The 23,581-nt window shown below is 50.6% G+C and overlaps 9 protein-coding genes across 9 annotated transcripts; 6 read left to right on the plus strand and 3 right to left on the minus strand.

Annotated features, from left to right (window-relative positions):
- Nucleotides 1–7: 7 nt before the first annotated feature.
- On the plus strand, nucleotides 8–1,615 carry GT037_010687 (siderophore iron transporter mirb; the record flags this gene model as incomplete). The annotated part of the gene is made up of 1 exon (XM_038935734.1): nucleotides 8–1,615. The coding sequence occupies one exon, from the start codon at nucleotides 8–10 to the stop codon at nucleotides 1,613–1,615; it is 1,608 nt and encodes a 535-aa protein (XP_038781504.1).
- Nucleotides 1,616–1,772: 157 nt separating this feature from the next.
- Nucleotides 1,773–5,016, minus strand: GT037_010688 (uncharacterized protein; the record flags this gene model as incomplete). The annotated part of the gene is made up of 3 exons (XM_038935735.1): nucleotides 1,773–2,650; nucleotides 3,009–3,444; nucleotides 4,111–5,016. The coding sequence occupies 3 exons, from the start codon at nucleotides 5,014–5,016 to the stop codon at nucleotides 1,773–1,775; spliced, it is 2,220 nt and encodes a 739-aa protein (XP_038781505.1).
- Nucleotides 5,017–6,745: 1,729 nt separating this feature from the next.
- Nucleotides 6,746–11,003, plus strand: GT037_010689 (uncharacterized protein; the record flags this gene model as incomplete). The annotated part of the gene is made up of 4 exons (XM_038935736.1): nucleotides 6,746–6,971; nucleotides 7,029–7,853; nucleotides 7,901–8,302; nucleotides 8,356–11,003. The coding sequence occupies 4 exons, from the start codon at nucleotides 6,746–6,748 to the stop codon at nucleotides 11,001–11,003; spliced, it is 4,101 nt and encodes a 1,366-aa protein (XP_038781506.1).
- A 303-nt stretch (nucleotides 11,004–11,306) lies between these two features.
- On the minus strand, nucleotides 11,307–12,801 carry GT037_010690 (uncharacterized protein; the record flags this gene model as incomplete). Its single annotated transcript, XM_038935737.1, has 2 exons — nucleotides 11,307–12,094; nucleotides 12,150–12,801. The coding sequence occupies 2 exons, from the start codon at nucleotides 12,799–12,801 to the stop codon at nucleotides 11,307–11,309; spliced, it is 1,440 nt and encodes a 479-aa protein (XP_038781507.1).
- A 1,058-nt stretch (nucleotides 12,802–13,859) lies between these two features.
- Nucleotides 13,860–15,368, plus strand: GT037_010691 (uncharacterized protein; the record flags this gene model as incomplete). The annotated part of the gene is made up of 3 exons (XM_038935738.1): nucleotides 13,860–13,983; nucleotides 14,037–14,881; nucleotides 14,931–15,368. 3 exons carry the CDS (start codon nucleotides 13,860–13,862, stop codon nucleotides 15,366–15,368), a joined length of 1,407 nt encoding a protein of 468 aa, XP_038781508.1.
- A 546-nt stretch (nucleotides 15,369–15,914) lies between these two features.
- On the plus strand, nucleotides 15,915–16,436 carry GT037_010692 (uncharacterized protein; the record flags this gene model as incomplete). The annotated part of the gene is made up of 2 exons (XM_038935739.1): nucleotides 15,915–16,294; nucleotides 16,352–16,436. 2 exons carry the CDS (start codon nucleotides 15,915–15,917, stop codon nucleotides 16,434–16,436), a joined length of 465 nt encoding a protein of 154 aa, XP_038781509.1.
- Nucleotides 16,437–18,077: 1,641 nt separating this feature from the next.
- Nucleotides 18,078–18,686, plus strand: GT037_010693 (uncharacterized protein; the record flags this gene model as incomplete). Its single annotated transcript, XM_038935740.1, has 2 exons — nucleotides 18,078–18,178; nucleotides 18,218–18,686. 2 exons carry the CDS (start codon nucleotides 18,078–18,080, stop codon nucleotides 18,684–18,686), a joined length of 570 nt encoding a protein of 189 aa, XP_038781510.1.
- Nucleotides 18,687–19,574: 888 nt separating this feature from the next.
- Nucleotides 19,575–21,728, plus strand: GT037_010694 (uncharacterized protein; the record flags this gene model as incomplete). The annotated part of the gene is made up of 1 exon (XM_038935741.1): nucleotides 19,575–21,728. One exon carries the CDS (start codon nucleotides 19,575–19,577, stop codon nucleotides 21,726–21,728), a length of 2,154 nt encoding a protein of 717 aa, XP_038781511.1.
- A 312-nt stretch (nucleotides 21,729–22,040) lies between these two features.
- GT037_010695 (uncharacterized protein) lies at nucleotides 22,041–23,423 on the minus strand (the record flags this gene model as incomplete). Its single annotated transcript, XM_038935742.1, has 2 exons — nucleotides 22,041–23,125; nucleotides 23,171–23,423. The coding sequence occupies 2 exons, from the start codon at nucleotides 23,421–23,423 to the stop codon at nucleotides 22,041–22,043; spliced, it is 1,338 nt and encodes a 445-aa protein (XP_038781512.1).
- Nucleotides 23,424–23,581: the final 158 nt, after the last annotated feature.

Below are 23,581 nucleotides of genomic sequence, written 5' to 3' on the forward strand. Positions count from 1 at the left end.
TCAAGCGATGGAAGCGACAACACAAGCATGGTCAAATTCCTCTCTTACAGCGGCCTACATGATAATATGGCTCATCTACTTTGTCGAAACATTGCTCGCCGGCATCACATTAGCCTTAGTTCCATACGTTACATCAGCCTTCTCTATGCACGCTTTCACACCCACTGTTAGCATATTAAGCAATATTCTCGGCGGTGTCATTACCTTATCTATCGCTAAGATCATCGATATCTTTGGCCGACCGCATGGCTTGCTATTCTGTCTTATCACAGGATCAAGCGGGCTGGTTATGATGATGGTGTGTGACGGCATAGGCACGTATGCTGCGGCCATGGTCTTTCATACCCTAGGAAACAACGGTGTGCAATATATCCTGTCTGTTCTCATTGCCGATACGACGAAGTTGGAGAACAGAGCGCTGGTACAGGCGCTCATGAACTCAACTAGCCTGATTACAGGCTGGGTAGCTGGCCCTTTAGCGCAAGCATATCTTCGTGGCATGGGATGGCGGTGGGCATTTGGTTCATTCGGCGCGCTTGTTCCGCTTGTCACGCTGCCGCTGCTGGGTTTGCTTGTGGCGAACTATCGAAAAGCGAAGAGAATGGGACTTATCGAAAGGAGAGGAGAGAAGTGTGGGCGAGATCTCCGGGAGTCGATGGTATACTATAGTCGGGAGTTCAATGCTGTTGGCTTGGTGCTCGCTTCTACGGGAATCGCCCTTTTTCTTCTTCCGTTCAACTTGTATGCTTTGACAGGCAAAGCCTGGTCTTCGCCGCTCATAGTTGGCGTGATCCTGCTCGGCTTCCTGCTTCTATCGGCATTCGTTGTATGGGAGAAGTCTTTCGCATCTATCCGGTGCCTTCCCTACAGGCTACTGTTGGATGGAACCGTCTTTGGCGCATGCTTACTATGCGCTTGTCTTTTCGCAAGTTACGTGGTATGGAATAGCTACTTCGGCTCTTACCTGCAAGTTGTACAGGGACTCAGCGTGGAGGAAGCAAGTTACGTTGCGCAGCTATACACCGTTGTGAGTGTACTAGTCGCCGTCTCAGCTGGCTACATGATTCATCGAACCGGCCATTTCAAGACCATATCATTAGCCGTTGGTGTTCCGCTAGGTCTATTGGGTCAGGTTTCGATGATGTACTTTCGCACATCCAGTAACATCGGATATATCATCATGTGCTTCCTGTTCATTTCAATCTCGCAGGGCGTTCTTGTTGTCACGGACGAGATTGCTATTCTAGCTGCTGGTTCGCACGAACATGTCGCCGCGATGCTCGCAATCGTGGGTATCTTTGGGAATATCGGTGGTGCTATCGGTATGACAGTTGCGGCATCCATATGGTCTGACATAGTGCCGGATCGACTTGTGCGATATCTACCTCCTGAAGACCTACCGAACCTCAACAAGATCTTCGGCGACATAACGACTCAGCTGTCTTACCCTATGGAGTCTCTGACACGCCTTGCTATCCAGCACGCGTACGAAGATGCAATGCTTCGACTTCTTATAGCTAGTACTGTTATATCGATTGTAGGGGTGATCGGACCGTTCATGTGGAAGAACATCGATGTTAAGAAGATTCAGCAGACCAAAGGCTACGTTTGGTAAACATGTATTATCTTATCCAAGAATTCTATTTTTGGTATGAATAGACCCTGTCTCTAATCCTACCTGCATCAATGTCCCGGCAATTGTAATGAATCAGCATGATTGACCGAGCTTGAGCGTCATCCGATAACCAGTGCAATAGCCGCACATCACTTGCCTAAATCACCTTTTTATCTCCGATCTTGCCAACGTACTCATCCGGACCTGAAATCTCGCAATCTGAGTTGCGCGACGGCTGGAAGAGATGAGCTTTGTGAAACAATACCTTGTGGCAAATGGGACAATCATCGGGGATCTTGCGCGAGTCCTTCCACCATAGCGAAGTTGGAACAGGTATCGATGAAGGAACAGTTGTGTGTTCGGTGCAACAGTGCTCGCACATCTTGCGGCTGATAATCGGGAACAACCTCGATAGAAGTGTGCCGCTGACATGATCGCTATCTTCGTCTTCTGCGTCGCTGTCGTCACTTGCAGCGTCATCCTGGCTATGGGCCAAGAATTGATCCAATGACCCGATTCTGAAAGATACTTGTCTCGGATTCTTTTTGTGTATCGAGATGTGAGCATCTACAAAGCACTGCTCCCGGTATGTATCTGACTGTTCGGGCTCTTTCTTAGTGCCGTGGTGTTTCATGTACTCTGAATAGACTCGGCTTAACTCCGCACCCAGCGTGCTGTCCAGGTGTCGCTCGTTGCGCTCTTGCAGATCGCGCTCGGCCTTTAGCATCTTGGCTATCCTATCTTCATGGTCTTTTTTCAACTTCGAGACACTGTCCTGCGAATCTGGCGAGCCTTCCGGAGTGTGGAACGCGTATGGACCAGAATTCAAGAACGGAAGGTTGTAGCTGGGGAGTGGTTGTGCAGTGGGCAAGTTATTCCAAATGCCAGAACCTTCATAGAGAGCTCTTAAAGCTCGATGATCATGACGATCAGAATCCAGTACTACCGCGTTCTCGAGAAGTATGATCTTCCGACATTCTGAAATCTTTTCTGTTCGGTGGCGCAGCTCCTGGAAAACAGAACTCCAATGGCGACCTACAAGGCTGTTAGTACAGATTTGGAATGCAAGGACGACGCGCAATGGTGACATCTGTAGGTTTGCTCCTCAACGGGCGCGACGATCTTGCGCACAGTGTTTTCGTGGTTCACATAGGTAGCAGAGCGACAGACGTCACCACTGATTTACCTGATGCAATCGAATGTAGGCAGCAAAGCAGAAACACGTACTGTAACGAAGTCAGCTGATAGTCTCATACGTATGTTTGATAGCCGCTTTACCCAAAGAGTTCAGTCAATGATTCTCGTCTTGTATGGAGCATCTCGGCGAAAGCCACCGCATCGTCATCTGTCTCTAGTGCCCTTGACTCCCGCAAATAAGAGTGCAATCGCTGACCCAACTGATAGCCTCTAGATCCTGGACCGAAGGCAAGAGGTTCAAGAGTAATGATCGAAGTCCCAGGAACCGCAAAGGTGGCGAGCATGCACTTGTTGCCGAACGTATGCCTGCACTTGAGACGGACGGGCTGCTCTGAGTTGTCGAAACCAGGGTCGGCTGCCTCGCCATAGGGTTTCCAACATATGGGACACTTCTTGCTATCTTCGTCGACACTCTCAATTGGTACAGGCATTAGGTTGTCCAAAAAGGCTTGCTGAGTGGCGAACGTGTCTGCATCAGGTTGAGGGGGTGCGTAACGCGTCTTCTTATCACTGTTGTTCGGCCAAGGGCTTGGTATGCTTGCGAGGGTAAGTTCGATCCCCGCGCTGGTGCATATAAGACATGGACATGGCGATCCTGAAACATTAGAAGGTGGCGTGGCCATATCGCACGGCTATAGGACGATGTAGCGAGCCCTTGGTTGAACTGTAACAGCGTATGCAAACGTTTGTTAGGGGAACGTAAGAGGAGTCTTCCAACACCGTAAATAGAAGTGGAGATTGCTAGGTGAAGGCGCAAATCACGCTCCCGTGCAGCCTGTTAGTGGTCAGTTCGCGAACCGACTATACACAACCCAGAACGAGTTAGGCTATCTCACGGACCGCAACCCACGATCGTCTTCGGATAAGATATACTTGATAGTGAAAAGAGTGAAACTCGTGATTCCACGCGTGATTGATGAGGCTGGGTGAAGGCCGAGCGATGTCGCACCATGCATACACAAGGGTGCGGCTGTGCCAAGTCTCGCTACCTAGCCATGCGTATGTTGGTTAGCAGTGATTGGGTCAGCGAACCTACATTATCGCACTGTTACGCTTGCTATATGCTTACTATCTTTTCGTTCGTCGAATCGATCTACAGGGCATTATGTGGTGTCCACACAGGCTCCTCTAGCAGGGCGCGGTTTGGCAAAGCACGTGATACATACTTTCACATTTCCTAATACTGTTGCACTGTTCATTGTTCTACTAGCGCGTTCTGACTAATGACTGAGATGAAAATATTTGCAGCGATCCTATCCGTGAGTGATTCTATCCATCGCGTGTGATTCCTAGTCAACCTTGTCATACACTTGCTCCTTCAGATATTCGTTCATGTCATCAATTTGTTTCTCAGTGAGCTTGTTTCCTGGAAGCAGTTTCCCTATGCCCGCGGCCCAAAGCAGATCAGAAGGGGTGATATAGATGTCGATATTCGCTTGGACATTCTCGCGCATTTGAATGAGATGGCTGTTCCTCCATTCGACCGCTCGTTCATCGGTCCACTCGTAGAAGCCATAAACAGTGTTGTCGAACACGTCTGTAGCGAAACCTGACATGAGCATGCGCTCAACACGCTTCCTGGAGTTGGCAGCCATTTTATCGTTCACGTCTTGGCGTATTTTCTCCAGCTTCTGGTCGAGAATCGTTGCCAACTCCGCATTCCATTTCTTCTGCTTTTCCTCTCCCTTCTCGTGTAGGTACACGATGATCGTAAACAAGGTGCTTGCTATGATCCCAGGAAGGCCTGCAATGGCACCCTTAGCCAGAGTGGTGCTGAGGAGAACGAACTGCTTTCCTAGGCTTCGTGCAAGGTTGCCGTCGGCCTTGCTCTCATGCTCTTTTTGAACGGCCATGCCAATGATTTCGTACGTTCCGTCTTGTGCATAATGAGCGACCTTCTCCAGAAGATTGGAGGCGGCCCCAAATGCATCAGGGGTAGTGATGGCATTGATTTTCTTTATGGCTCCTCCGATCACAGTCTTGGCCAGGGACGGGAAGTTACTGGCTTCAGTGAAGTCTTTGACAATGCTAGCTCGATTCCAGGTGCGAGGAAGGAGATAGATTCCTGTGTCTTTGTCCAGAAATGCCTGCACGTCCTTCTGGAGGTCCAGTTTCTGGACGGTTGCTTCCTTTGCCGCTTCTTGCTTTCGTTTTTGCTCGTTATATACCACGACTTGCAGCGGGCGCGAGTTTGCGGATGCCATGGTAGTAAGGGCGGAAAGAGGGGATAATACGGGACAAGGCTGTGCTACAAGCTTGAATATGAAGATTGCTGATAATAGAATATAGTAGTGTAATGCGACTGCACTCGAACATATGAAGGAGTCTGATGCTGTGAGGGGAGTATTTATACAGTGCGGACATGCTGTCGTGCATCTCTCACGGGACATCCTAGACTAGCCGATGCGGCAATGCGTTCGCCTGAGCGACTAAAGCTCTGACAGAAACGAAGATGGCCAACTGAGTGCAGACCTTTTTCGTTAGTTTGGTACTTCGGCCTACCGTTACTTCCCTATGCGCGTGCAGCATGGCGACCTGACATGCTCTCACCGAGCCAATCTGATCTCGAACTGTACGAATTCATGCACCTCCGTCTGGTGTGTGGACAAGGATAACGAAAGTTGTGCGTTAAATGGTCACAAGGTGCTGACTTTGGCAGCCCGAAGAGAGACCGCGCATGCAATGTGATTAAATCTGGCTGCAAGGAAATGGTTCATTGGACGGATTTTAGCTAGATAAAGAGAAGCTAATGTGGGAGAAACGAACTGTCAGCTGATACCACAGAAACGGCGCGTTATAGGGCGGGTATCCCCAAAACATGGGTGACGCTCAGCTTACCACGACCGAACATGGCTTTGGTCACAGCCCAGTCCAACGTCAATAACCTAATCGTGACGAATCAGCGATGCTAAGAAGTCGCTTAAATAACGTGATCTAGCCGCGTCGGCCCGTCCCACTACAATTGAGGTTGAGGGCGGGTTGAACTCAGCTGGCGTCACACCCGCCACCGCAGCCAGCCACATTCTCCCGAACGGCAGCACCGACGGCTCATCCCAAAGGGGTAACCAGGAACGCAAATAAGGTAAGGCGAGCTACAAATGGTCTGATCGGTTCCTAATCTCAGAACCGCGAGTCCAGAACTGGCTCGGGCTTTTATCGTTTCTGTGGCCAGCCGAACCATAAGCGAACCCCGCGCAGTGGCGCTCTACAAGTAGGAAGCGCCTTGGCCGCAAATGTTTCTCCGGAAGTCCCGGTGAGGAATTTGTCTGCGATAAACTATTCAGGGAGGGATTAGCAGTAGATTTGCTCGTGATCTATGGACGTGGATCCTGCAATCAGTCATTATGCGAGAGCAATTGTCTAGCAGTCCTTCGCTTCTCCCACGCCATCTTTGCTGTGGCTCCGCATACATTGCCACTACCAGGTTAGCTACACAATAAATAGGCTTCTCTTGGCTTTGCGAATGTGGAAAAGGCGCAATTAGGATGGGTATCTAGAAGAGAGTGCCTCTTCATAAGCGCTCGGCGATGCCTAAGACTTGTAAGTCTAGCCAGCCACGTTGAAGCCAACAATGAAGCCACAAGACAAATTTGGTCTGAATGGTAGAGCTAGAGCCCCTGAAAAGGATATCAGTGTTTATCGCTCTCCTGGACGATGAGGGCCATGCTTTGAGAGCACGACCTATGGATTGCAGGACCTCATGATATAAAGATCGAGCCGAATCCGCCCGCTTGACCTCACTCTCAAGCCTTCACCAAGTCTATGAGATTGGCATCAGCATCAGTATCAGACTCTATAACATCTCCACTACCAAGCTCGACTGCACGTCCTGAAGCTCCAGCTGCAACAGCCAGGACATCAAGACCTCCTCCTCCTCGGATACCAAGACCCTGTCGCTGCGATCTCTTTGCTCCTCCAGGCTTTACCTCAGGGATGTCGGCTCCTCGCAGTTCCGCTCAATCCCGCCGGACCAATCCAGGCGCTGGACAGGGCAATACCAGATCAGGTAATCAAGGTTCTGGGCAAGCACAGACTACACAAGCGAATGGACAAGACCTTGCACCTGCTCATACCGAAGATGATGTAGCGCTCACCGACGACAACGAAGACCACGCCGAGGAGTCGGTCAATGGTGCAGACCCAGAGGCTGTTGGGAATGGTATGGTTCTCTTGGATGAAGTTGTACACCACGTTGTGTTTGCTAATCGATACATAGGGAATGGAGCCTATGCTGTTCCAGACACAAATGGCTCTGCTCCCAATTCTGTATCAAGCGATGACACTTCCTGGTTCAAGCGGTCTTGTAAAGAAGTCGTCGTCCCAATCCCCAAAGGAAAACTTACCCCAGGAGATACCACAGGCGCTCTCGCTAACAAAGGCATTTCTACCGAAATTAGTCGGGATAAGCTCCACGTCGTCTTCTCTGATCAAGACCTCATCTGGGATGGTACTCCGCAAGTCCTTTCCTACTGGTTTATCGAAGGCACGCCCAAGCAGAAATCCAAAGTCCGCGAAGCCATTGATGAATGGACTTGGTACGCCAATGTCACCTTTGAAGAGGCAGCTTCTATCCAGGACAGCAACATTCGTATCACGTTCGACCCGAACGATGGAAGTTGGGCATACATTGGCAAACAATGCGAAAAGATCGGCCCCAATGAACCTACCATGAATTTAGCATGGCTCGACAGGTTCTCGCCCATCACTTCGAACGAGAGAGCTACAATCCTCCACGAATTCGGACATGTACTTGGTCTTCTTCACGAACATCAATCGCCTGCTCATGGTGGCCAAGCGATTCGCAATGTACAGGCAGCTATCAATCTCTACACCAAGACTCAAGGATGGTCTGTTCAGCAAGTCTATGACCAAGTCATCAACGTTTACGCCATGAATGAAGTATCGAACTTTTCACAGGTCGATACTTCCTCTATCATGCACTATCCTCAGCCTAAAGAAATCACTGGTTTAGCCCAGGATATCCCATACAACACGAAGCTAACTGATCTCGACAAAGCTTACATAATCCTACAGTATCCTCGTAAGTCTTGTATGCACTATGCAAAGATAGAGAGTTGACCGATCTAGGCAAGGAGATGCATCCAAGAGCTGCCAAGGATGGCTGGAATTTCGAAAAGGCTCTCAACGTTATTGGTGCTCCTAAGGATGTTAAGGCTCGAGTTCTTCAGAGCTTCTACACAAACAAAGACCCCGAGTCTGGCGAAATTGATCCTCAGGATTCTAGACTCATCATTGAGCAATGGACTCGCAGTGCACATCTGAATACTGGAGTCAATGGCATGCCTAATGGAATGCCTGCGAAACTCCAAATTGCTCATGACGTAGGGCATGGGGTCGCTAATGATGAGCTCCCACTGAGAGCACATGCGGATCTCCCGCCGCGTCCGACCATTGGCAACGCTGATGAAGGCGACAATACATTTATCAAGAAGCTTTATGACCAGCTTAGCAAACTTTACAACCCTGGAGGTATGTTGCGCTCCTAGTCTCGCATTCCGTCGTCGACGCTAACAATCGGACAGGAGCACAATACTTCGCACTCCAGTTTCCAACACGATTTCTCGATAAGCAGACCTATGCTTACAAATTGAACGGCTACTTCTCTCGCATGGAAAAGCCAGTTGTGGTCAACGAAGCCGAGTTTGCTCTGACTGACGCTCTCTATGATGTCGCTCCTATTGTCGGTGGTCCAAATGGTCAGACACTATCTCGGAACTATGAAAAGGCTTTGAACAGTCTCATTCCAACATTCGAGGACAAAGAAGTCAGGAAGCAACGTGAGAAGATGCGAGCCTGGTTAATGAAGACGACAAAGGCTGGCAACGCCGCATACACAGTCGATACTCGGCTGAGTCTTCCCGGCATCTCCGCTCAAACGGCCAAAGAACTATCCGACACCAATGGCATGGTGATAACTCCAGCTAGCGGAGAACCAGCACTGGTAGACCAAGAGTCGGCTAAACAAATCGCACAACAAGCCATCAACAATATCAAAAGTCTTAACCGTGATCGTCCAAGAGCTATGACGCGTATGGAGTACTCCGAGTCTTTAATGCAAGCTTATCTCAACGAGCGGAGGGATTGGGAATTGAGAAAGGACGCCAAGTTCAGAGAAGCCTCGGAGGCCGCAGCTACAGATCCATCGAAGATGGAAGCCCTGACGAGAGAGCTTGCTCATACCTCGGCTATTGAGGAAGCCAAAATCGCAGCCAAATATTCAGACGCCGTTGTCAGAGGTTATACCCACACAGTGCGTGGATTCATGGGTCATCTCGACATCAAGACCACAGGTGAATCTCTGCAGGACGCAAAGGACGCATTCCGACAGTCGGCCCTTTCTTCCGTGTATACAGCTTCTTCAGTCTGGCCCGTAGCTATGCAGCCAACGGATTGGTTCGAAGCGCTCGACACAGGCTTCACCCGTGAAGACTTATCGCAAGACTCTGCTCTCATCGAGGCAGCCGTCAAAGCCAAAGCTCAACTCATTGACACTCTGGAGACCCAGATGGCCAATCTACGTGGTTTCAACAAGGGCGACCCAGCTGAGGCCAAGCAGAAGATGATTGATGCTGCAGCTGCAAGAGAAGAAGCAATGGCTAAGCTTCAACAGAAGTATACTGCCTCGACTATATCTGCGGTCAAACTAGCCCTCGAAGTTGCTGCACTCGCAAATCCTACTACTGCGGCTCTCCAAACTGCCAAAGCCGGTCTTGAATTTCTAAACAAGGAACCGGTTACGGGTGATAGCGATGAAATTAAGGAATCCAAGAAGACTGTCGCCGACCTATTCAGGGGCGATAGCACTGTTCTAACAGATATCGGAAATCAAATGGATGATGTCTCTCGAGCGAACACAGCGGTCAATCAAGCTTCTCGAGTCCTGACAGAGCATATGAGTCAGTATTCCGAGGCCGTTGCTGGTGACACCAAGAACCTCGTCGATGCTTTGCAGAGGCAGGTAACGAGTGCCAAAGCAGAGCTTGCGGAACTTCAGGAGAGCTACACCATCTCCAAGAGAGCTTCTCCATCAGCAAGTGCTGATCTGCAGAAGAGCAGCGCAGAAGTTGGCAAGCTTCCACAGAACAACGGGGGATCTCGCTGGTCTGAGGTTCAAATTTCTTCCGTGGTCTCGAACAAATATTCCGCCACTTCATCTAGCAGTTCCTCATCGGTCAGCAGCTACAATTGTAATTTCTGGCTCGGCTCCTCATCAGGAAGTTCAAGCAGTTCATCGGCCGAAAACTCAAGCCGAACGATGTCAAACACTCTCAAAGTCGACGTCGCAATGCGAACCACTTATGTGACCGTTGACAGATCAGGCTGGTTCGATCCCTCATTGCTCAGTATGAGTAAGTCGTTCATGAGGGGTGCTGTCAAAGAAAACTACGTCCCGTGGTCTGAGTGGAAAACGGGAGAGGTCCCTGAGGATGCGACGAAAGCCATCCGAGACATGAATAATAACAAGAAGCCGACCGGGTATTTTGCTGCATTCCCAGTCGGTTATGTCTTGGTCAAAGATTGTGTTATCAAGATTGCTTCTGACGCTCAAGATGCATCAGCTTTCAAGAAGGTCTTCGATTCACAGTCTGAGAGTTCTGGCGGATTTCTCTGTTTCTCCCATAGTTCAGGGTCAAGATCGTCCAGCGACTCGAGCTCTTCATCGTCGACGCAAACCCAAGATGGTATTGTAGTTCGCATTCCCGGACCACAGATTCTTGGCTATGTCATGCAGCTCACCGGCCAAGATCAATCTCGGCCATTTGCTGCAATGCTAGAGGCCGATCTTTTCTTCGAGGATGAAGATGATGCGCCCAAGCCAAAAACCTCCGGTACCACTGGAAGAGCCAATGCCTTTAATGTAAACGCAGCTGCGGCCAGCGGTCCATCCCCCGCGAATACTGGCATTCGGAGCTACGATGAGGAGAACCACATGTCTGCTGCTGCCGCGCCTGGAGCTCCGAGGCCACCACGTCCTGCAAATGCATTCAACCCAAATGCAAGTGCTGCTTCTGCCTCTGGTTCTAGTGAAGCGCCTGGTCAGCTTCTCGATGCACTGCAGACTGCCCTCAACGGCTCTGATGTCTCTAACTGGCTAGATGGTCAACCATCTGGAGCAAAGGAAGAGATTTGGGCTAAGTTACAGGCTGCTTTCGGAAAGGTCGGACGGTAGGTTGTGTTTGTGTAATGAGAGGATCGGAGCCGGATTTGGGGGACAGGGAGGGAGCGGTTGGGGTGTTATTAATGGTTTGCTTTTAACATGCAAATTTCACATTATTTATTCAATGACTACTTCAGTTTCTATGTAAGAGTTACGTACGATCGTGTTGAAGCGTATCCTCGATGATCGTCTTTATCGCCTGTCAAAAGTGGCAGTCTTCGCGCCGTCATGAACTTGTGGAAAGCACCAATGACGACACGAGGCGGGGAAGGCACATCCTGTCTGTATGTCGTGGGTCATTCTCATTATGATTACCTATATGGTGGTTGTATCTGGCTTCAACTGTTCGACACGCCGTGTTCCGGAATATTGACCTTTCCTAACCTGTTTGAGGGTAGTGGAAGCGACGTTGAGAAAGGTTTCCAGCCCATCGTACATCCTCTCACCCAGCTCACTGCTTTTGCTCTCCATCTCATCCACGGCAGTTGCGACGATGTCGTCCGTCTGCTCCTTGAACTTGTATAGTTTGTCGTCGACCACTTCGCCCAATTCGCGGATGCAATCCTCCTTGATAGTATCGACGTTGATTTTGTGGTCGGCAATGACGTCTTCAAAGTCACCGTCAGCTTGATTCCGGAGGCTGTAGGCCTGGTCGTTTGCCTCATCGAAAATAGTCGCGAGGTGTTGCTTGGCTAGCTCCGTCAAACGGTCGGTGATGAGGTTGCCAAGTGAGGTAGGGGCAGGATGGGAAGATGGGGTTGTTATTGGCGGAGGCGAAAGCGATGGGGATCTTCGAGGGGCGATACAGTTGTGAAGGACATCTGGTAGGATGTTCTTAAGGATGCCAGGTAGCATGCCCTCGACGAGTGCAGGAAGCTGAGCCTCGACCGCCCTACTTATTGCGTCCTGCAATGCAAGCGCGGCAGTAACCTCCAGGGATATTTGTGGGTAGCTGGATGACACAGCTGTCTTTTCCTTTGGTGAGTCAACGGATATGTGAGAGGGACGAGGGCTGGGCGTCGCAGTTGCGATTTCGGTCGGCGAGCCGGGGTCGTACTGGTGACGTTTCGAAGCCGGAGACGTAGACAAGGAGCGTGTGGCGGCTACGTGCAGCGTCAATAGTGATCGTGTAGTCGGCTGGGGCACAAAGTGACTTACCATGCCTGGACCGCTTTCGCGATGCATCAGCGTCCACGGCCTTTGCGTACGAAGGCGGAGGCGCATCTTGTTCTTCAATGGTATTGAAATCCGTCCAATCTACATATCTGAATCTGTCATTGCCGTCTGGAAAGCCGGTGAACAAGTTTGGTTGCGTGAAAAATCGCTCGAGCGGTTCACGGTTGTCTGCATGTACCCAATTGTAGTCGAGCAGGATATGTATCTCTGTCGCTTCGGCGAGCTTGACCAGCTGGTGGAAAGGAGCTTCGAAGCCACTCTTCGCCGCCAAGATACCAGTACTAGCCGAAGGAGGACACCGGATTCGGCAGGGCTTCGCGAGTGTGAGAGTTAAGACTCTGATTTGTGGGTTTCCGGCGCGCGCAATCGAGGCCAGCTGGTGCTGCGCGAGAGGCGTGGTCGCAGTCTTCAGCGTTGTTGCGTCGTGTATCAGGTCATCAGCATCATAAATCAAGGTGAAGGTCTGCGGATCATCAAAGCCATGAATGAAATTAGTGTATTGGAGATAGAAGCTGATCTGCAATGGTGCATCGCAGTACTTTGCAACTAAAACACAGCATGATTGTGCAGCACCATCCACTCTGGCGCTCGCCAGCACAGGAACACCTTTCTTAGGGACAAGATAGCGAACCATTGTGCGAAAGATGACTCACAGCAAAAATCCCCCTTGCAATAATGCGAAAATAAGGGAAACCCTCCCACCCGGGCTTTAGACGCGTTGTGGGCGAAGAGCAGCCCTGACTCTGGTGTCGATGGACGCTGAGATGCCACTGGCTTGCAAGACAGGCGTGGTGCCTGCTCGTGAACTGCTGTTCCCACTGTGTTCACACTACCCTCGACTGCTTGAGAAACACCCCTCTGACGCGTGGACCGCCGGCGCGTGGGCTGTAAGCCGACGACGCCGTGCGCACGTCAAAGGTCCTTTGAGGAATGGCGAACTGAGGCGAGGCAGCGGGTGGGCGAAGACAGGACGGGTAAGAGCAGCTGACGAGAAACAGTGACTTTGAGTTGGCGGCGTCAGGTAACAAACGTTGAGATGGACGAAGGAGTCGGCAGCGACGTAGGTTGATGTCGAGTCGCGTTCGAGCGTCGTGTTGCTGACGAGCGCGGCAGCCTGCGGAACCGGAATTTCTCGCCCTCCGATCGCGCGCTAACTGTCTTTGGACTGGCCACCACGGCCCCGTCGTTGGAGTGACACGCCTGCAAACAGAAGATGAGATATACAGCTCGGCATCGTTGAGCACATAATAAAAGGTCGACTCGTTCTGGTCATTGTGAGCGCAGCTACAGCCACACCTCGCATCTACATCTTCTTGACGCTTATCACGTGAGCGCCATACTTTACCTGGACGTAAGACGAACCTGATCGCCTTCGCATTCACTATATCCTCCCATGGATGTTTCAGCTGTTCGTGATTGCCGAACTGAAGACTTAATGTCGGTCCTGGGCATGGTGCATCATAAGAAGGGAGGAGGCATCGCCGCACGTGTCCCGGCGCGGTCTTCGCGATCTGCGCTGTTGCGCTAGTCACGTCCGATTTTGCACCCACCCAATCGGTGAAGCCTCTCGCCCGGACGTTTGGATCATTTATCCCAGCCCATCTCTTGCTCTCACAACACCATCACCTGCGTCAACGTGATCGATCGTGAACGTTCCAAAGTGCGCGACTTCTATAGAATCGGACGATAGATATGGATGACTTCAATGGCGCGACCGACCGCTTCTTGGCGTGGTTCAAGGCTGGCGGAGGCGTCTTTCGAGATGACTTGCTTGAGATACAGGATCTAAGAGCCAAGGACGCAGGTCGAGGAATAGGTAAGCTTGCGAGTCAGGTATGCACGATCTGAGCATCGATTGACAGCATGCAGTCGCAAAACAAGACATACCAGAAGACACAACGTTATTCACTATACCTAGAGATTTAATCATTAGTGTGAACACATCGCAACTACCGAGCAAACTACCCAAAGTCTTCGATACGTTGACGGATGGCGAAGCCGATGATGAGAACGAACCATTGGATTCATGGACTTCTCTGATATTGGTCATGATATACGAGTATCTACAAGGCGATGCGTCACGCTGGAAGCCATACATGGATGTACTGCCGACAACTTTCGACACGCCCATCTTCTGGTCTGACTCGGAAATCAAGGAGCTCCAAAACACCTGTCTATCAACGGAGAAGATTGGAAAGCAACAAAGTGATGAGATGCTGCGATCACAAGTCGTGCCTGTCGTTCAGCAGAATCCCAAAGTATTCTACCCTGATGGAGCTCGTGAGTCAGGCGAGGAAGAGTTGCTTGCTCTTGCACATCGTATGGGTAGCACGATCATGTCGTACGCGTTCGATCTCGCCAATGAGCACGAAGAGGAAGACGAGGAGGAAGACGGTTGGGTTGAAGACCGAGAAGGTACCACGCCGCTTGGTATGGTACCCATGGCGGATATACTCAACGCTAATGCCGAGTTCAATGCACATGTGAACCACGGTGACAGCCTTGAAGTCACGTCGCTCCGTTCAACACTGCCAGCTGGCTCAGAAGTACTCAATTACTATGGTCCGTTGCCGACATCAGAGCTACTACGTCGCTATGGGTATGTGACACCCGAACACCACCGATACGACGTAGTTGAGCTACCATGGAGCCTTGTTCGCGAAGCGCTCATTCAAGAGCTCGGTCTGTCGGACGAGATAGTCGCAAAGATCGAGGTAAGCAGCCGGTACGAACTTTTCAGTGAATGCACTGACAGCGCCATAGGCAAAGCTCGAAGAGGACGAAGAGCTCGAAGAATACTTCATCATCGAGCGAGATTCCGGCGAACCGAATTCGGAAGGGCAGCTCACACATACAGCTCAACTCCGCGACGTTTCGCAGGAGCTTGAGGAACAATTCAAGGCTGTGCTGAAGGCTCTCAAGAAGAGCAATCCCGGGCTCATCGCGGAGAAGCGGAAGCGGGAGGATATCTTCAACACCGTTGTGACCAAGGCGCTCGCCGCTAAGCTGGCGCTATATCCGACATCAATAGACGACGACGAGAGGCTATTGAAGGTAGGAAGCTTCGAAAAGAGACATCGCATGGCCATCGAGGTCAGGCTTGGTGAGAAGAGGCTGCTGCATGAGGCGCTGGCTTTATTACAGGGTGGTCAAGATGAAGTGAAGGGACAGACAGGGAAGAAGGCGAAGCGCAAAGAGTGAGGCCGTCGTCTTGGCCATGGCTGCTCGTTATCGGAACCATATTTGCATGAAAACTTTGCCTCCCTACACAAAGCACTTGATGCACTCGCAAGAAGGTTTAGAACCTGTTTCCCGTACTCGTAGTTCGTACACGCAGATAAGCGAGTACGCGATCCGGCACTAGTCATGGATCGGCAAGCCTAGCAGCACGAAACAGCGGAGCAACGACGTCCCATCCAACGCATTGGCAGGAATTATTGTGTCTTAGCAGGAGATCAAGAGCCTTGGTTTGCGCGCGTATGCACGGTTTTACTCGTACTGCGTGTTTGTTTAGCCCATACACATGAGCTGAGAGGCTGTGTGAACATTGCAAACTCCTTGGCGGGGGTAAAGAGGTATATCATACATATATAGGGTAGGGCGATAGGTTTCTGTGACAACAACTGCGAGACCTCATGTCATCCCTATGATTCGTTGCATTGCTTAGCCCAAAAAGACCTACTCGGGAGCAACGATAACAACGCCACTTCAACTGCACTTCCACCCCGCTACGCCAAAGCTCCAACTATGAACCCCTTCGCGGCCTTATCCGCATTCGCGAACCGCTTCAACCGCACCATTCACATCACGCAAGCCATCCTCGTGCTCGGAGCCTTTATTACTGGATGTGCGCTGCTCGCCGACTCGTCGATGCCACGCGGGCGCTCCACCACGCTGGTGCTCGTCTACTCGATCAAATCCGCCCTGTTCTTATTGTACCAGTATCTCACCACACATGTGGATCGGTTCCGCCGGTTCGGTAGCCCGCGGCTGAACTTCTTTTTTGATGCGCTCGATTGCCTGCTTTGGTTTACGGCTTTCATCATCTCGTGTATGGGCGGCAAGCGCTGCGTGGGCAGTAGCTGTACGACAGTTGGGATCGCAGCCACGTTTGCGCTGTTGTTAAGGTAATTTGTGCAGTCCAAGGTGGTGTGCGAGTTTGAAGTATATACTGACCAGCATAGTGTGTCATATTTCATTACGTCCGTTGGCATCAGTTGGCCTAAGTGGAGAGAGAGTAAGAAACTCCAGCATGTGGAGCAGGTTTGAAAGCTTTAGTTACGACTGTCGGCGATTGCCTTGTTGCAAGGCGGAGAAGAGGCTACGGGGGGTCAGGTAGATAAGAAGGCGAAGCGCAAGGCATGAGATATTCGTCTCGTTCAAAGCATTTTACTTCAGGGATCATCAATGATTTGCATTCTGATCTGACTATATCCAACACAGCTCACGCGCGATCCACATACGCATCTAGGCCGCGATCATCTCACTAGCAGCCATATCACAGTCGTCGCGCTCAGCAATCACGCTATAGCAGCGCATTTTGAACTGCTTGACTTACGTGGCTTAGACTAGAAGAAATCGAACATCGAATGTGCACGTAGCAGTGTAGATTCAATAAGCTTTCCGTGTTTGGCACAAATCAAAGACCGGGACATGTGATCATCCCTGTCCCTCCTTGTGCTCCTGGTTCACAAGAACGACATCAGCCTAAAAATATGCAGCCGGAATCTGGGGCGTCAAAGGTTGTGGAATGGCTAAAGCTCCCCGCCGAGCTTTTGTGGGGCGTCGTTTTCTGAGTCGGCACGTGAGCTGGTCCCGGAGCCCTTGGGCTTGCATCCGGTAGTCGGGGCTGGAGAGAGGGTAGCGATATAGTGAGTACCTGTCACTAGGTACGTGCTAGCAGGGACTTACAAGTACAGATACAGCCTTCCACAATGACTTTAGTTGATGGTATTGTTGATTATGTGGGCCGTCATGGGTGTGCCGATGGGCAGCCTGACGGGAACAGGATGGATGGGAGGTTGAGTGGGTTTGGTGAGGGTGAGATGAGGTTGAGATGATGAGATGATGAGAAGCAGTAAAATGGGAAGGTTTATTTCGTATGAGTTCGGTTTCATTCCGACAATATGGATGCTGGATAACGGTATCGTTCTATGCGTTGCATTTCCTTCTCCTCACTATCAAAGCTGTGTCCTCACTACATTTTTGAGGACAGCTCGAGTGTTGTATATTAACTGCTAAAAGAGTAAGGGTTTTCTGGATTGAATGAGACTGTTACTTCGGCATTATCAAAATGTGTTTGAAGAGTCACGTGGGATAAACGAAGCTGATAACAATATGACGCGCCTTGAGGCTGTTCAGTTGTTGAGCCTCAAGGTCAGCCTCGCTCTCAGTCTGCTCTTCTAAGGTTCCTGCTGCTCAGTCAGCTATGCATAAGCAAGGCTGAAGAATGACGGAGGTCCATCTATTCGGCGGTGTCCGGCCACGTGTCGAAGGGCACAGTGTTGTTTTAAACAATACTATTGCGGATTCATTTTCGATGAATGAGTGGTCGAATAGTCAGGGCGCGGCTGCATATCTAATCTCGTGATGCATCGAAGGGCACAGTGGCGTTTTGTACTAGCCGAATTGGTGCGACGTCCTTCTCAGCCTCACAAAGGCGAAAGAGTGTCTAGCAGCCGTCGCGCGCCAAGCGCATCGTGCTTGATTTTCGCTTTCGAAAGTTGACTGTTACTGCCAGCTTACTACGACCGACAGAAGACACGATACCACCAACGCATTCCCAGGGCTCTCCCGCGACCGACCGTCTACAGCTCAAAGCATCTTTCTAAGTTTGTCCCTCATCTAGACGACTCCTCACGTACACTGCAATCGACTCAGCATTCCGACCTATGAAGAAGACTTATCGACATGTCTCCCACTCCAGTCATCAGTCAAACAGGCGATGAAGACTTCCATTGGGCGATCGACCTCCCAGAGAATTACCCTGTGGCTAGCGAGGCTGGCTTAGGGTAGGTTTTTTTTTTTTACTCCGCTGACCCGGGGTTCAGGTGGGCCCCCATTGATGGTAGCACCACGCTAGTGGAGGACGCCCGAGCCGTGCTGAACGGGGATGCCAACTACCTATTGGGTCACGGTGAGCCCCTTGCCGATATCGAAGGCCCCTATAGTATGGATCAGGACATCCTTAACGCCGTAACCCTACATGTCGTGTACATACCCGTCGTTGTGCAGGTCAGCGGCCCAAATATGATACCGCATGGAGCCCCATCCCAGTTCCAACCGGAGGTACCTGTCGCACCCACCCATCCGGCATCCAACAACCAATTTCAGCATGCCGCTGTCACGCCTCCTCTTCAGTGTCCTTACGGATGTACTGGTATGTTTCGTCGCCGTGTGGAATATCGCCGCCACATGAAGAAACACACTGGCCCCTTCTTCCCTTGCACCCATCCTGATTGCAGTAAGATGTTCTATCGCCAGGATAAGTTGCGTGATCATCTTGCCAAGGGCCATTAGATGAGGTGGTTTGTACGGGACGAACACTATCATCGCTGGGGGCAGCCTAGCTAATGTAAATGGCATGGCCAAGCAATGAGTTTATAGTAAATGCAAAGCAGGTCAAATTGACGGAGGATTTCATCCGTGTTTCCTTACTTTGTGCCTTTGAGCTCGCATGTACTTACTCCTGTTACATAAGAAAACCGAATGACAATAACGTGTTACGAAACTTCGTCGCCTCCTCTATACCCGCAACAAAGTGATTGCGCATGCGAAGTGTGAAGTTTTTCGCTAGAACGGCGTAGTGAACAATCTAGATGGCCGTAGACTGAGCGTACCAGTTAGTAGTCACCATGCAAGTCTTTTTCTCTCCACCTTACCTCCCTCTTCGCTGCACCCGCCTATCTCAACACAAAACACAATGCTCTTTGAATATGTTGTGAACTCGTCTCCTCTTAGCAGAACGCATGTTATTTACTTTGTGTGCTATGATTTTACTCCAGCCACCACCTACAGAATGCGGCTGCTAAGATATCCTCTAGAGATTAGTCTCAAGCTACTGCCAAGCTCCTCCAATACCAGGAGAATAAGGAGCATCATGTTGTATTCATACTACCTGGGTAACCTCATCCTTGTGGTAGTGAGGATGGTGTTGGTGGGGCACGAGCCCGGTCTGCACGGCAAGTGTCCCCTAGATAATCTCAGAATCGTTGACGATACCCCGCACGAGGCTGAGTTCCAGCTGCTTCCTTTCTGTCGCTTTTCGCAGCCTGTTGCCTAGTCTCTTCTATCGAACTCCTCTCATCACATATCACGCCCGAAATCGAAACTCCTTTGACCGCTTGCACGGTCGGCCGTTGAAGCGAGCGACGTACCGGCTGATGAACGATACACCTTCACTACAGCATGACTTCTTACACTTACTCCGACCTGCGTGAGAACGAGATAAGGCTGCTGCGGCTACTTCCGTCGAATGGCAACTTTACTGACGATATTTGCATTGTTCTGGAACACGCGCCACTCTTTTCCCGGGATATGCAGTCGCAAGGGCAGGCACGACTCCATTCTAAGATCAAACTCAGGGAGCAGTTGCCAGAGGGTTGGGAGGTGTTTACAAATCCGGAGGGCAAACACTTCTTCACGTCACCAGGCTACAATGTGCAATACGAGCACCCAAATGCAGCTACCGATGCAAGACTATATGAAGAGCCCGTTGGCGATACTCAAGACAATTCGCAGCCTGATTACGAGGCACTTTCGTACGTTTGGGGCTCACCAGATGACTTAGTGTCTATATTCGTATACAAGGATGATACTGCGCATTTCAAACCTCTTGAAGAGCGGGTAATGTTTCCAATGAAGGTTCGCCGGAATCTTGCAGATGCACTACGTCATTTGCGTCTAGTCGGTACACATCGAGTCCTTTGGGTGGATGCAGTGTGCATCAACCAACGCAACATGGCAGAGCGTAGCCGGGAGGTAACTCGGATGGGATTGATATACCATCAGGCAAAAAGAGTTGTCGCGTGGCTAGGGATGTCTACCTCGGGCAGTGGTCAAGCACTTGCAGCGCTAAAAAATCTGGCAAATTTAGTGGAGGTATCGGACGATGGCTGGATCTTTCGCTCGACGAATAACAAGAGTAAGTGGCGTCCTCGCGTTGACAGACCACCTTTAGACGATGGAACATGGGTCAAACTCGTAGCCCTCTTCGACTATCCCTACTTTGACAGACTTTGGGTCATTCAAGAGCTTCGCCTAGCCAGCCGACATTCTCTGATTCTATGTGGAGGCGATACTCTGGCTTTGCCTGAACTTCGGAGAGCGACAGAAGCGCTTTTGGACGCTGAACATGTTCCAGCACGGCTTAGCCAACGCATGGAATGGGTGGCTTTCTTAACCCGTCCTCACACAACACTCGTTGAGCTACTTGCTCAGAGCCGCATACGTCAGTGTTTTGACATGCGCGATAAGATCTACGGTCTGTTGAGTCTGGCGCCACCACAGCTAGCCACTCGTATCAAACCCGATTACACCAAGTCTTACTGCAATGTGTACAAAGAATTCTGCTTAAGCTACATGCATATCACGGCACGCCTGGATATCTTGCCGCTGTGTGTCTCCCAGATATCTGATGAGACAGGTGCAACCTTTGCTTCCTGGATTTTGGATTTGTCATCTGTACCTCCAAAGACAGTACGCCCTGACATGATGCAAGCAGCAGCAGATTCACGAAGCGAGTACATCTATATTCCACCCCATCGGCTAGATGTCACAGGGATTCGACACGCGAGAATTGTCATTTCTAGCGCACCGATTCCACAAGATATTGCACAAGCCGCTGAGCTGCTCGAGACACATCGACCCAGTGGATGGTCTGATAAGCTCTACCCGACTGATGAAAGCATGCTCGATGCATGGATAAGACTTCTTCAATTCGACATGGTTCGAGACAGAAATACGATTGCTCCTCAGTGGCCCCTATTGGAGGACCTAAGAACGCGCTGGGCTGATGCAGTCGCTCAAGATCGAAGGCCTTGGGAGGAAAGTCTTATCTCTTCCCGTATAAAAGAGAAACTGCATGGTACATCGTTGATGGAGTTAGATAACGACTACCTTGGCTTTGGACCATCCACTATACAACCTGGAGATATTATCGTTGTGCTCTTGGGCTGCTATGTTCCAATGATCCTGCGCCCTCAGGAGAACGGAGCCTATACTGTTATCGGGAGATGCTATGTACAGGGTCTGATGAATGGCGAAGCGTTACTAGGAAACCTACCAAGACCATGGACGGTACAGCAACATCTCAATGAAGGTGCCTTTGTCTTCAAGTACTATAACAACGACACAGGATGCCTAACGAGCGAAGATCCACGACTGCCTCCTCTTGACGAGAGTTGGAGAAGGGTGTACAGACAGCGTACCCTGGACGATCCACTTCATATAACATACTTCGAACACATTCCCACGGGTCGGATTATCAATTCAGATCCAAGACTCTTACCCCATGCTTTGCGCAGTCGAGGAGTCAACTTGGAGGCTTTCGCACTGATTTGATGCATGTTGCATGGACTTCCTCGCATTCTGAACTTTACCACCTTCAGCTTGAGCCCTCCGATCGCAAGATGCGTTGCTTCCCTTGTATCCATTTCAAGTACAATCAGCTTGCTATCAGACATGGCAATAAGCCCGCCAAACCAGTCGTGGCCGTAAGCTTGGCTTAATAGGCTCAATAGCTATAGCGCTTGACCTGTAATTAAGTACAAGTACAGTTTGCGGTTACAGCTGTCTGTATCATATACAAGACGACCATGTTTCAGGATGCTATTATCTCTCTATATACAAGATGTTTTGTACAACATGTTTCGTTCAGAAGGCCAGGATAGCAAATGCGAACGCAGGTGCCAAGATAGCTAGGCCAGCGTTCTGCATGGTAGAGGCGGCACTTCCAGCTTGCTTAGGATCAGCGATGCCTGAAGCAGTGCTGGAGTCAGAAGGCGAGCTCGAAGAAGCCCCGACCATGGAAGACGAGCTGGGTGTTCCTTGCGAGGATGTGGAAGTGGGATTTGAGCTTGCCGATGTGGAGGCGTAGTCGGTTCCAACGCGGTTGGCAGAGTCGCCAAATTGACGGTACCAGTTGTCCTTGTGGTCACCAAGACACTCGCCAACAGTGACTCCTTTGTAACCAAGTTCGGTGATGGTTTTGAGCATGAGCTCTGTGAGCTCGTTGGCGGTTTCATGGATGATGTCATGCGAGATGGAGATTGTAGAGTTCTTTTCGGGAGTCATACCTGGCGCAGTCATGTTGCCCTTGAACCAGTCGAGCGAGTTTTGGAAGGTGTTTCGGGGTTGCTGCTGGTAGTCATCCGTATCAAGCTTGAAGTAGATGATGTGGTAACCCATATCCTGCATAAATTGCTCACAACCAGACTCAGTCGTGCAACTAGAGTAAGGCGGGCGGATGTAAGTCGGGATCTTCCCAACAATGTTGTTCAGTGCGCCTTCCACATTGAGGATCTGGTCCTTGCGGATATCTGCATCAATCTTGGACAAGTCTAGATGCGTCCATGTGTGGGATGCAATTTGATGTCCCTCTGCATCCATGCGTTGTATCACATCGATGTACTCTTGAGTCTCATCAATCTGTCCCTTGCCGTTGTTGTTGCCAGTGATAAAGAAGGTCGCTTTGGCGTCGTACTTTTTGAACAAATCCAGGATAGTTGTGGTCGTATCCTTCATTGGTCCGTCATCGTAAGTGATGGCGACCTGACCCGGGTCTTTGCAAGCCCAGAATCCACCATAGATACCGTTGCCTCCATACGGGACTGAACCAATCTTTGCTCGGGGGATGGACTCAGTATTCTTGCCAGCTGGCTTCAGATTCTCCGGACAGCCAGGCCCGTATTTGTATTGGCAGCCGGGAGAGGAGCAATAAGTAGAATTGGAGCCACAGTCTGTTAGTGTCAGTATACCATCATCGTTGTGCTCAATCAACGTACAGCCAGCCGTTGAACAGCAGCCCCTATCTTCGGGGCATGATCCAATACCCTCGCCGCATTCCTTAGCACTTGCTCGTACCTCCAGAGCCGATTCCACGTGTGAGTCGATGCCGAAAGTCTCAGTCCTGAAGCTGGCCAGCAGTGCATGAATCCTTTGGTCGTGAGATTGGATTTGTGGCAGTCCAAAGCCACCATGAGCATTTGCGAAAGACAAGAGAACCGCGGTAGCCGCGACAGTGGCGGAAAGGTGCATCGTGCGAGCCGGATCAGTCGAAGATAGACTACAGTACAGTATTGAGTAAGCGAGCGAGTGGATATGTGGGCGCCACTGCCAAACAGTTTATTACGTCGTAAGTTCCAAACGAGTGTCGTGCCGTGGCATAAAGAACGTTATGAGCCCGGGAGGAGGAA

This window comes from Alternaria burnsii (genome assembly GCF_013036055.1).
Source record: "Alternaria burnsii strain CBS107.38 chromosome Unknown 733, whole genome shotgun sequence".
In the NCBI taxonomy this organism is placed as follows: Eukaryota; Fungi; Ascomycota; class Dothideomycetes; order Pleosporales; family Pleosporaceae; genus Alternaria; species Alternaria burnsii.